The sequence below is a fragment of the Pseudorca crassidens genome, chromosome 16, assembly GCF_039906515.1.
Source record: "Pseudorca crassidens isolate mPseCra1 chromosome 16, mPseCra1.hap1, whole genome shotgun sequence".
NCBI classification, from domain to species: domain Eukaryota; kingdom Metazoa; phylum Chordata; class Mammalia; order Artiodactyla; family Delphinidae; genus Pseudorca; species Pseudorca crassidens.
In genome coordinates this window covers 11,558,429-11,569,312 of record NC_090311.1, presented here as the reverse complement: position 1 = coordinate 11,569,312, position 10,884 = coordinate 11,558,429, and the positions used below count along the sequence as shown (strand labels likewise).

The following is a 10,884-nucleotide window of genomic DNA, read 5'->3' as shown; positions in this document are numbered from 1 at the left end:
ACATGACATTGAAGGCCAAATCGATAATCAGAGTTGAGTCTTTTACCATCCTTATTTGCCTGAGTTTAACTATGTGGACACATTTCCTCACATTCACTGATTTCAGGGCTGGAAGAACCGTTAGTGGTAATCTCTTTTAATAAATAAGGAAACTGACACTAAAAGAGATTAAGTGACTTGACTAAGATCAGATAGAACAGGCTAGAACCTAACTTCCTAGTGGATATACTTAAACTAGTATAAATATATGATACATGTAAAAGATATATAATACACATGATGGTCATTCATGTTTAAAAAACAGAACAGCATCACATGAACTTTCTACCATAAACTGGGTGGCACCATTCAAGGGCAGGAGGGCCTTGAATTAGGAAGCTGGAAGAGAGTGATGAAGGTTGGCAGATAGCCACAGGCCAAGGATGGGGAGGCCAGCCAGGGAGTAGAGAAGCTGCAGTGTCAGGAGCACCTGGCAGGTAAAGAGTATTTGAGGTTCAGGAAGTCCTTAGCAGGAACAAGACAAGACACCTGTGGCAGGAGACTGAGGATGTGATATCTGCTAGGGACACAGTATTTACTCTTTTCACTCATTCTGCTTGGCCAGGCCGGGCTCTAGCATGCATTCAGAGTGAGAGGGAGAGAGCACTGTGCATCTGGGTCAGATAGATTCCAGGAACATCTTCAGGTTTTCTCTCTCCTAAGGGCTCTGCTTGTTAACTCTGGATTTACAGGTCATCACCCGCATACACTGATCTGAGTTAATGACTGACTGGTGTTTTCTACTAAGCTGCTGTCAGGCAGATTTTTCCATTTAATTTCATTTAAAACAGTGGTGCTTAATCCTGGCTGCATATCAGAATACTCTGGGGAGCTTAGGAAAAAAAAAAAAATACTGTTGCCAGAGCCCATCTCAATTAAATTCTGCTTTAATTGGCCTGAGGTCCTAGTATTGGTATGTTTGAAAAACTCCCTAAGTGATTCCACTAGGTAGCTATGGTTGGAACCACTGATTTAAAACATCAGGGAAAGTTTCAATCAACTAAGCAATTGTTTCAAAAGTGACAATAGCATTATTTTCTTCACATCTGGCAATGTGATTCATTAAAAAATAAAGAAGTAATTTGCAGAACACCCTGTCTTCATAAGACTTTCTCATTATCTATTCATTTTTGCTAAGGAAAGTCAACACATGGCTGAATTCAACAATAAATCCGAAACTGATGGCTCCACTGAATCTTCTTTCCACCATCTTATTGCCATTATCTTCTTTGTCCAACTCACCTCATTTGCCATAGTAATTGCTCCTATTGACCTTTAGGTTGAGATGTCTGGACAGTCCAAAAGGCATAGTACTTATCACAGATTCCAGGACAGTTTGTCATCATGGGACTTCCTGTGCTATGGAAATTCAACTGAGAAACCAGTGTGGGCTGGAATAATTAGTAATGTGGAACTCCTTCCTGCTTTTGGGCCCTCTCACTTTTATCTAGCAGAAGGTTAAAAGCATTGCCTTGCTTTTCTTCTACCTCGTTTTTGTTTGTTTTTTCCTTCTTCCTTTCTAAGGCATTAGAAAAGGCAGGAGATAGGAGTAGAAAGATTCATTTACTCATAAAACTGGGAGTGTAATTAAAGGTCATTTAGTTCAACCGCCATCTGAGACCAAGAGACTTTCTCAAGATCACACAGCTCGATCACCCCTGGCGTGGGGCCTGGAACTGAGGTCCTGACTCTCAAGCCCCATTCTGTTCAACATACCACCTGGCCTTTCAAGATAGCTCGAAGATACTTGGGAGGGCTTCCTCCTTCCACAAGAGGTTCTCCAGCCACCTTATCCTTGTCAAACTAGACCCCTTTTACTTCCTTGACATTTTATTGTCTTCTCACATGCGTCCTGCTTAATTCGGGACATGATAGCTTATGGACTTTGCTCTCTTCCTTCTCGTTATTTAGAGCCCCGTGCTGGTAATACTTGTTTAATTTCTATTGTTACATGCTTCTCGTTGATATGCATTTATTGAATGTTTGCTGTTGTCAAATGTTGCAAGGTTCTAAGAGGAAATTCCAAAACAGAAGACGCCCCAGCTCTGTGGAGAGCCTGGCTGGTGACAGACCCCTGCAACCAGCCCCTTAGGTCGCATTTCCCAGCTCTCCTAGTCTGGGTCTCTGCGGGCAGTACAGGCCCGGGGGAAGAGGGGGCGGGTTTCAGGCTGGATTTAGGGAGTCGGCCTGGCTTTTCTCAGGGCTGCTGAAAGTAACGAATAACCTGCTGGCATGGGAGGGGAGGCCCCAGAAGTGGGCTTCTGCTCCAAAGGCCGCAGGGCAGTAAGGCGGCCAGCCTGTCTCATCCAGGCCAGTGTTCTGCCCGCAATCCCCGGGGTTGGGAAAGCGGGCCCGCCAGGGGCGGGGCCTGGAAAGAGCGGGAGGAGGAGGAGGGGGCTTGGATGGGGAGAGAAGAGGGAGGAGGAAGAGCCTCGGGGGAGGAACCAGGCGGAGAAACCCAGGAAAAGCTGGAGAAGAAGGAGGCGGGAATGGGCAGGAAGAGGAACAGAAAGGAGAGAGAAGCGGGGAGGAGACGGGGAGGGGGTGGAGCCTGGGAGAAGTCAGGGGAGAAGCCGGGGAAGGGGTGGGGCAGGGGGAGGAGCCATGAAGGGGAGCGGGGGCGGGGCCGATCAAGGGGCGGAGCCGGGGGGAGAGGCCTCCCAAGGCCGCCGCCGCCGCCGGAGCGCGTTCTCCTCCCGCGGGTCTGGCAGCCGGGGTGCTCCCTCAGCCGCCGCTCCCCGAAGCGCGGGCTTTGGCGGCCCCGGCCGACGAGGACGCCCCGCGCGAACCGCCGCCTCTGGGGTCGCGGGGTCGCGGGGCTGCAGAGCCGCTGGCGCGCCCGGGCCGCCGCCGCCTCCCTCAGCGTCCGGGGCCGGCATGGAGCTCTTCCAAGCCAAGGACCACTACATCCTGCAGCAGGACGAACGCGCGCTGTGGTGCAGCCGCCGCGACGGCAGCCTCCATCTCCGACCGGGTGAGGCTGGCGGCACGGGGTCGCCCTGGGCGGGCGGGGGGCGAGGAGGGGGCGCGGCCGGGGCCCCTCGGCCGGGGGCTGCGGATCTGGCGCCTCCTGCGGCCCTGGCGGGCGGGGCGGGGCGGGCTCGAGCGAGGGCGCGCGGTCTGTCATTATTTCCTGAGAGGAGGGAGCGCTGCCGTCGCCCCTGCCCCTCTGCGGGGGACAAAGGACTGGCGACCCTCGTCCCTCCGAGCGCGCTTCCGCGTCGCGATCTGCTCCGCTGCCCCGGAGAGGGGACGTGAGTCGAGCCGCCCGCAGTCGGGGTCGGGCCGGCGCCCACCAGAAAGTTCGAGCGAGGTGCGCCTGGCCTTAAAGGCCTCTTCCTCTCAGGAGTGGCCTCTGCCCGTCCTTCGGGACAAGTTCTGGGTTCGAATCCCGATCTCAGGCCAAAGGCGATCGCGCCAGTTCAGTGGAACATCCTGCCGGAGCTTCAGTGCCTGTGGACATCTATGTGTTTCTGGTGGTCCTTTATCATTAAAGGCGTGACTTCATTCTGGTTACCTCATAGGCACTCGATTTACAGCGCCTTTTTTTTTTTTAAATTTTAGTATTACAGTTAAACTGTATCGTAATGTTCAACTTTTAATATTTTTATGTGACTCAGTATTGTGAGATACACTCTTGTGGGTCCATGTTTGGGTGTCATGTAAGCTGTCATGAGATGTCTAAGTCTACAACGATTAGTCTGCATTAGGAAAACTAGGTCACAGTGGTGAGTTAAACAGGGCAGTCGCTGCCCTCAGAGAGCTGACAGTCCGGGGGGGGGGCGGTTTCCCTTGAGGGGGCCCCGGAGCACCTCCCCCTTTGAGGTTGCCGGTCCTTTTTCCTAATCACTGCAGATCTTTCATTTTAGGAGAAGTAAGAGAACAGAGTTCTTGAGAGAAATAGCCAGAGCATTTCAAGTTTACTTGTAATTCTTGTATGTAATCTAGACAAAAGAATTTACGTGGTATGAATTGGAAAGTATGAAAGGCACAAACGAACTTTTCATATACATCACAGCAGTTACCATTTATAGGAGGTTTCCAAGGATCTGGTCCCTTAATATATTATTCCCAGTCCTCACAACAACCTTACAAAGCAGGTGGTGAGGTGATATCCTCTTTCTCAGGTGAGGAGACAGGTGTGAAAGTTTGAGTAACTTGACTGAGGTCACAGAGAGTAGAATTGGCCCCCAGAACACTTTCTGGCCCGTCCCACTGCTTGCCTAGGAAGGCCTGCTCGTTGATTTGCTAGAGCAGTGAAGGAGAACTTATTTTTTTTTTTCTAGGTTTTGGATGTATTTTCTTGCTATTACATTTTATTTCCTCTATTCAGAATGGAAGAGAAACTACTGCACCCAGATAAGGTTCTTTGATAATCTTGAGACAGGAGGTGTTGTAGATAGGCTAATTTTGGCCGGTCTCCAGTCATTCTCTTCTCCCTGTTTTTCCTGATTTGATCATTTGCCTGGTCTTTCTCCCCTCACCCCACCCACAATGTTTGGATAAGGCTTCAAGTGCAGACTGAAGAAAAGTAGATTGCAAAATTCCCCAGGCTGTCAAAGAGCCTGACTCTTTGGATTCTTAAGAGCTTAAAATTAACTATGGCAGCTGGATGGAACTTGACATCACCTCTAACTCATTGGACAGAACACTTTTCTGTACTTCATTTCCTCAGCTATAAAATGAGGGTTGGACTTTTTGGTCCTTGTGCATAATGAAATGTTTTTGAAACAGTGCCAATTTAAGTGTTTGTTCAGTGTACCTCTTTGAGGACAAGAATTGATGTGTTTCATGAAAAACACTCAGGAAATCTCTAGGTCACCTGTGTATTGGGACAGTGAATTGAAGCATATGTAGATAGAGGTGGATGTGGTTGTCTCCATTTCTAGGGCTACTCTCTCCTTTCTCTTAGCCTCTAAGATTGACAGAGATGAACCAAGCTGGTGGAATTACATGGAAGGAGGTAAGGTCCCAGGAGTCCTCTGAATAGATGGCTTTAAATGAATTATGTGTCATTCTGTTTGGTTTGTGTTCATTTCTCGTACACAGGAACCTGTCCAGTCCTAACAGCTTTAGGGATAAGTTGCTCCCCTCAAGAGAAGTAAGTCAACTCTTCTAGGGTGCTGGCTAGTAGCTTACCTTTCAGTGGAAGGATACTTAAACCCAATCACCTGAGCTGAAGCTCAGATGATCATGCTACAGGCTTAAGCCTTTAAGGAATATTCACAGGGAAACCTGGGCCTAGATTTTGGATTAAGCCATGTGGTTTGAATTACTGTTTATATATCCAAAGTCCATATCAGAAGGCAAATTAACTTTTTTCTGAATAAAATGGTTGTAGCCTTTGCAATTAAGTTATCACACTTCTTAGGATACAGCCTACCACAGACTAAAGCAGACCAAAAATATAGAGGAAGGAAGAGGCCATTATCTTTCAGAACAGCCTGTTTTTGATCTTCAGGTGTTCAAGTACATATAGCCAATGAATAAAGAATCTCACACACCTGACTTTACCAAATAGTTTATCCTATCCAATACTCAAGAGCCTTTCTAAAGAATGCCTATGGAATAATGGCATTTAATTGTTAAATGTTTTCCAGGTCTTTTTCTGTAGACTTAAAATTCTCCATTTTATTGGATCATCTCCCTCTGCTTTTACAGCCAGTTTTGCTATTGTTTGTAATGAAAGCATTTAAAATCTTTCATAGTTTCTTACTGGTTATTCAACTGAATAAATTACTGGCCAAGTCCTTTTCTTTCTAAAGGGCAGTATCATAAGACCAAAAAAGCCTGTGAGCCTTGTGATTTTTATGTTTGTGGCAACTTGAAAGAGGACTTTTCTTCTAGTGTCATCAGAAGGATCAGTATTGATATTTAAGTCTAAAGTGACCACTTCCTTGGTCTGGAATGTTTGTTACTGTCAGTCTCTTTTCCTGCCTAGTTTATTTTGTAAGACCCAGTTCAGATGCCACCCCTACTCTGTGCTCACCATAGCCTGCATTCCTGGGGCAGAATTATTGGTCACCTTTTTGTGTTTCCAGGTGCTTTAGACACTTGGTACACACGTTAGTTATAGCCCTGACTGTATCATATAATAATGGTTTGCTTCCTTCTTCCCCAGTGGACAGAGCATTCCTCAAGGCAAGGACCACGTTCTACTCATCTTGGTATCTCTGAGCTTTAGAGTGCTTAGGACACAGAAGGCATTTTTGGTTGAGTTGAGCCAAATTAAATTTAAGTCCAGGTTTTCTCTCAGTACTATCATTGCCACAAATATAGGATGTTGTGTTATGCTTATTACTCATTTTAGGCCCTGTTTTAAATGTCTTCTAATTTAGGTGGAAAAATCTCTGTCCAGCTGGATAAGGAAATAAATGTGAGGAAAGGTGCATTTCCACTTATATGTTGTTTTTCTATCTGATTTAACGTCATTTAAAAAAAAATCTTTGTGATGGTATTCCGTATTTTCTTCTTTAACATTGTTTAAATTTTTTCTTCTAAGTAGTTGAGTATTTTTTCTGGTTTTCCATTTTTTTAAGGTTAGTGAGTGTCTGTATGCATACTTAGAACTGCTTTTTTGGTGGCTGCTTCTATCTCTTGCAGGGTAATGACCAGCAGAGGAAAATATTTAGACTGTTTTATTTTCAACCAGGGAAAATGATAAAGCACTGTGTAAACATTCAGTAATCTCTTGAGCGTGGAGTTTCACTATCTGAGAATAAGGGCTGTAATTTAAAGACTTAAAAAGCAATATAATATAGTCCACTGTTGAGCAAGGGTGATATGGTCTTATCTCTTTAATCTTAAAACTGCTTCCACTTGTCCTTGTAGCTTTGTCTGATAGGACAGTGTTATATAATTTACTGCTGCGTATTGCTTCATTCTATTCTGAGACTGACCACGAAAAGATGGTAGAGCATCTGTCATACACATAACATTCATAAGCATGTAAACTATTTAGAGAGAGATGAAACACTGAATGATACATACCAGTGAACAGTTTTTGGAGGGGGATGCTAGTTATCAGAATGTACAGAAACATAAAAATGCATTCCTGTTTTTCTTAGTTATTTTTTGATAATGAAATTATTTTTAATATGTCATATGAAAACTTTTTTGAATGAGAAATTAATTACAGAATTGAAATCTAAATAGAACTTTTATCTGTTTTGCGGAATCATATTTTATGCAACTATATCCAGTTTAGACTTTTGTGTTATTTGGTATTTACTTTGAAAAAATTTTTTAACTTTACCTTTTTTAGAAAATCATGTTTGCTAAAAATTCACCACTTACCATGACAAAATGTAATAGGGCATTTTAATTTAAAAATTAGTTATTAAATATATTGTAAAAATCTTTTTAACCATTTTTGTTGCTGTTGAATAACCAGTTTTTTTCCTCTAGTGTCTTTAGTTTTCAGTTTCTTTAAAATGGCTTACCACTTTTATACCTTGAACACTTCTTACCCCATATTTTATATTTCTAACAGGCTAGCAGTTGGATTGAACAGATCTGTAAACTTATTTTGTGAACATTTATTGTTATGCATGCAAGATACAAAACACATCTTTCCAAAAAATTTCCCCCTTTCTTTGGCTTAAAAAAAAAGATAGTCTTTGTAGGGTGAATGATGACAATTTTTGGAATCAGGTTTTACAGCTAGAGGGAAGTTTTTGTGCATATTGTCTGCTTTGTGAACTGAGATTAGTAGTAGCTAATAACAACCGCTTTTATTTACTAAGCATTTTTCTGAACCAGACACTGTTCTAAGCCCTTTATGTGTACTGTTTCATGTCATCCCCACAATAAAACTTAGGCGGAGGGGTTTTATTATTATTTTACAGGCACAGAGAAGTAATTTGTCCAAGTTCAAAGAATAAGAGGGAGAGCCAGACTTCTAACCCCATATTAACTCCAAAGCCAAGTTTTTCTCAATATTGACAAAAATGTTTTATAAACCTTTCTACCTTCTTGACCACAAAGTTGTAGGATTTATATTTTTATGGGTAATATCTGAAATGTATTTAGCTGTCATAGTCATTATAGTGTAGCCTATGTAGAGAATAAAATAGCCTCTGAAATGTCAAAGTATGCACGTTGAGGAAGGATCTATGTAGAATGAAAAGGCTGATGATGGGACTATTGGTTTGTTCTTTGACCTTTCACCTGTCCTCACTCTTTTCTTGCAAAATTAGTTATATAGTTACAGGGAATATCGTTATATAATAGGTTGACTCGTTTTTCCAGTTACGGTCAGTTTGTAAGGTTTCTCTTCTTAAGTTTTTAGAACATTTGCAGGTTGTGGAGGGAATATATAGAGGGAAGATCTTGGAGCAGAAACACTGATATGTACTGGATGGGAACTATTTCAGCCAGTGATGAGCAACCTGAAGCCTTCTCAGTCTAACTTTGCAAGAGTTCCAGATCCAGTTCCAGATCCAGTTTCACAGACATCCTTTCAGAGCACATAAAGCAGAGAGGGAATGGAGGAGAAAAAGTCTTCAGGGCAACCACTTCCGAAGAGGGGAGGGACTTTGTAGCATCGCTGATTCCTAGATGCTTGTGTTCTGGCCATGCCAGCAGAGGCCAGGACTTGCCAAAGGCTGGCTTCAGAGGAGAGGCAGTATCCAGGCCTTTAGGACAGAGCATGCAGGTGCCAGAAACAAAGGTGCTCTGACAGCTTGGTCTTTTTGGAACATGGCTACTTTGGTGCTGCTCCAGGATGCCCAGCAGCACGGCTTCCCCTTATCCCACCTGCCCAGCCTAACTCAGCCCAAGCAGGGAGAAGGAGATGTAGATTCATTACTATATCCCTAGCACCTGGCCCACTGCAGGTCTTCTGTAAAAATTGTATTGAATGAATTGAAATAATTCTAGTTTCTGGTTGACTCTGTGTACCTTGAGCAGCAAAGAGGTTGTTGGGAGGATTAAATGAAGAACATAAGAACAGAAGACTAAAACGCTGCATCTCTTACCAACTTTAAAAAACGTGCTAATTTCTCATTGTCCTTTTATTCAGGAAACGGGGGAATCTAACTTTTAATTCTGTGGGATTCAATAAATCTTTTTTTAATGAAAATAAATGAGGCCCAAAGACATTTTTATTTTTCTCTAACTGGCCCTATGCCAACAAAAAAAAAGATTGTTGGCTGATTTTGGTTCTTATGATTTATGACAAAATTAGCTGATGTATTTGCAGATAGATATTAGACTATCGGAAAATCGAACTAATTTGGCTATAGTATTGATTCAGTGCATTCTCAGAGCCATAGTCTGACCTTGATGTGGTTTTATGGAGATTTAAATGTGTTAGATCTTTATAAGCTGCATTACTATCTCTCTGTAAACCTTTTTGTAAACTGTTCTATTCCTGTTCAAATATGTTTTAAAATATAAACTTTTAAAATCTAGTCTTGCAAACACAAACCTGAGAAGTAACAGCAATCTCATAGAACCTGTAACAAATTACTCATTAGCTGGGCTAAGTTATAATCATATGTGTCAGATGACCATAAACGAGCTGAGAAGAATATTTGAATTAGAGTATGTTTACCAAAATAGAGAAATAATACATTACTTTATTAGCAGTAGCTGTTGATAATACATTAAGTAATATTTAAGTAGTATTTAAAAAGTGAGGGTGAGCACTGCACATTTAGCATCATAGTACTATCAGAACACATACTGGTAGTATCTTAATTAAATCCCATGCTCTGTTAAGATGACTCATTTTCTGGTTGCTGTGAGACCCTTAAAGGAACTGCTCTCATTCACAAAAAAGCATCCACTCCTGCCAACTTTTTGGTAAGGCTGTTGAGGGAAGTACAGGTTGATTTTAGGTCAGTGTTCCCTGTTGTTTTTTTCTTTTTAAGTTACCTCATTTTAATTGCAGATTCTTTTACATTTAACCTTGAATTTCTTTAACTTCATAGTGAGATATTTTAAAATACATTTAAAGTACATTAATTTTTCTTTATGAAAATTTATGAATATTATTCTTTGAAACCTCTTTTTACTTGTACTAAACTTCAAATTCCAGTTTCTGCAATGGTCAACGTACATAATTTGAAATAGTTCTAACATGTAACTGAAATGTTGGGACATTTTAAACATGCCACAGTGTTCTTAATTTTAGTAGTTTGCGTGTATAATATTAATGATGCTTCATGGTGTCATTATACATTGCTTTTATGCCAGATATAAACATTCTTCTCCCTATTTCCAGCATAATAACCCTCCCCTCCCCCAGGGAACAGTTGTGGTGGGTAGACCAAAGAGTTTGGCAGAGTTTCTAGTTTGCTAGTCTCCCTCTGGGCAGTTGTTCTTCTTGACTTCCAGGATTCACCTCTAGTAGCTATTGCATTTATCCCCCTTTGCACCTTTCAAATACTCCCTTTTCTCAAAGAAGCAGCCCTCCGCCCTGACAACTAATTTAGTATTCTATTCCTTTCTCCTTCCAAATTATATTAAGTCTGAAATTCTGTGAAGTCATTTATTTATTATTTCAACAAACATTTATTGAAGATCTGTCTGCGAGGCATTGTGCCAAGGTAAAAAGATGGATAAAATACTGTCTCTACCCTATAGCCCAGGTAGTGGTCCAACAAGGGAAAGGCATACAGAGGATTCTAGAGTGACAGATACTGTGATAGAGCTGAGTTCTGTGGGAGATTTGAGCTGGGTCTTGAAGTTCAAAGTCTCTGTTTTTTCCCAAGGTAGTGAAAATCTGTTTTTCTTCCTCATAAAGAAATGGGAAGAAAGGTGTTCTTCTTTTTGATTCTCTGAAGTTCCTTCCAGCTGTAAATTGTCTGTGATTGTTTCTGTCTTATTTAAGAGTGGAAA

General features: G+C 42.2%; 1 protein-coding gene across 2 annotated transcripts in view; it reads left to right on the top strand.

Moving 5' to 3' along the window:
• Nucleotides 1-2,795: 2,795 nt before the first annotated feature.
• Nucleotides 2,796-10,884, top strand: part of INPP5F (inositol polyphosphate-5-phosphatase F) — a 92,324-nt gene continuing 84,235 nt past the window's right edge. The window contains exon 1 of one of the 2 annotated variants that reach the window (XM_067709231.1): nt 2,796-3,013. In XM_067709231.1, the coding sequence (XP_067565332.1) occupies nt 2,917-3,013 (97 nt within the window). In that variant the 5' untranslated portion in view covers nt 2,796-2,916. The remainder of the gene's footprint in view (nt 3,014-10,884) is intronic. The other variant, XM_067709232.1, reaches the window with a different exon arrangement.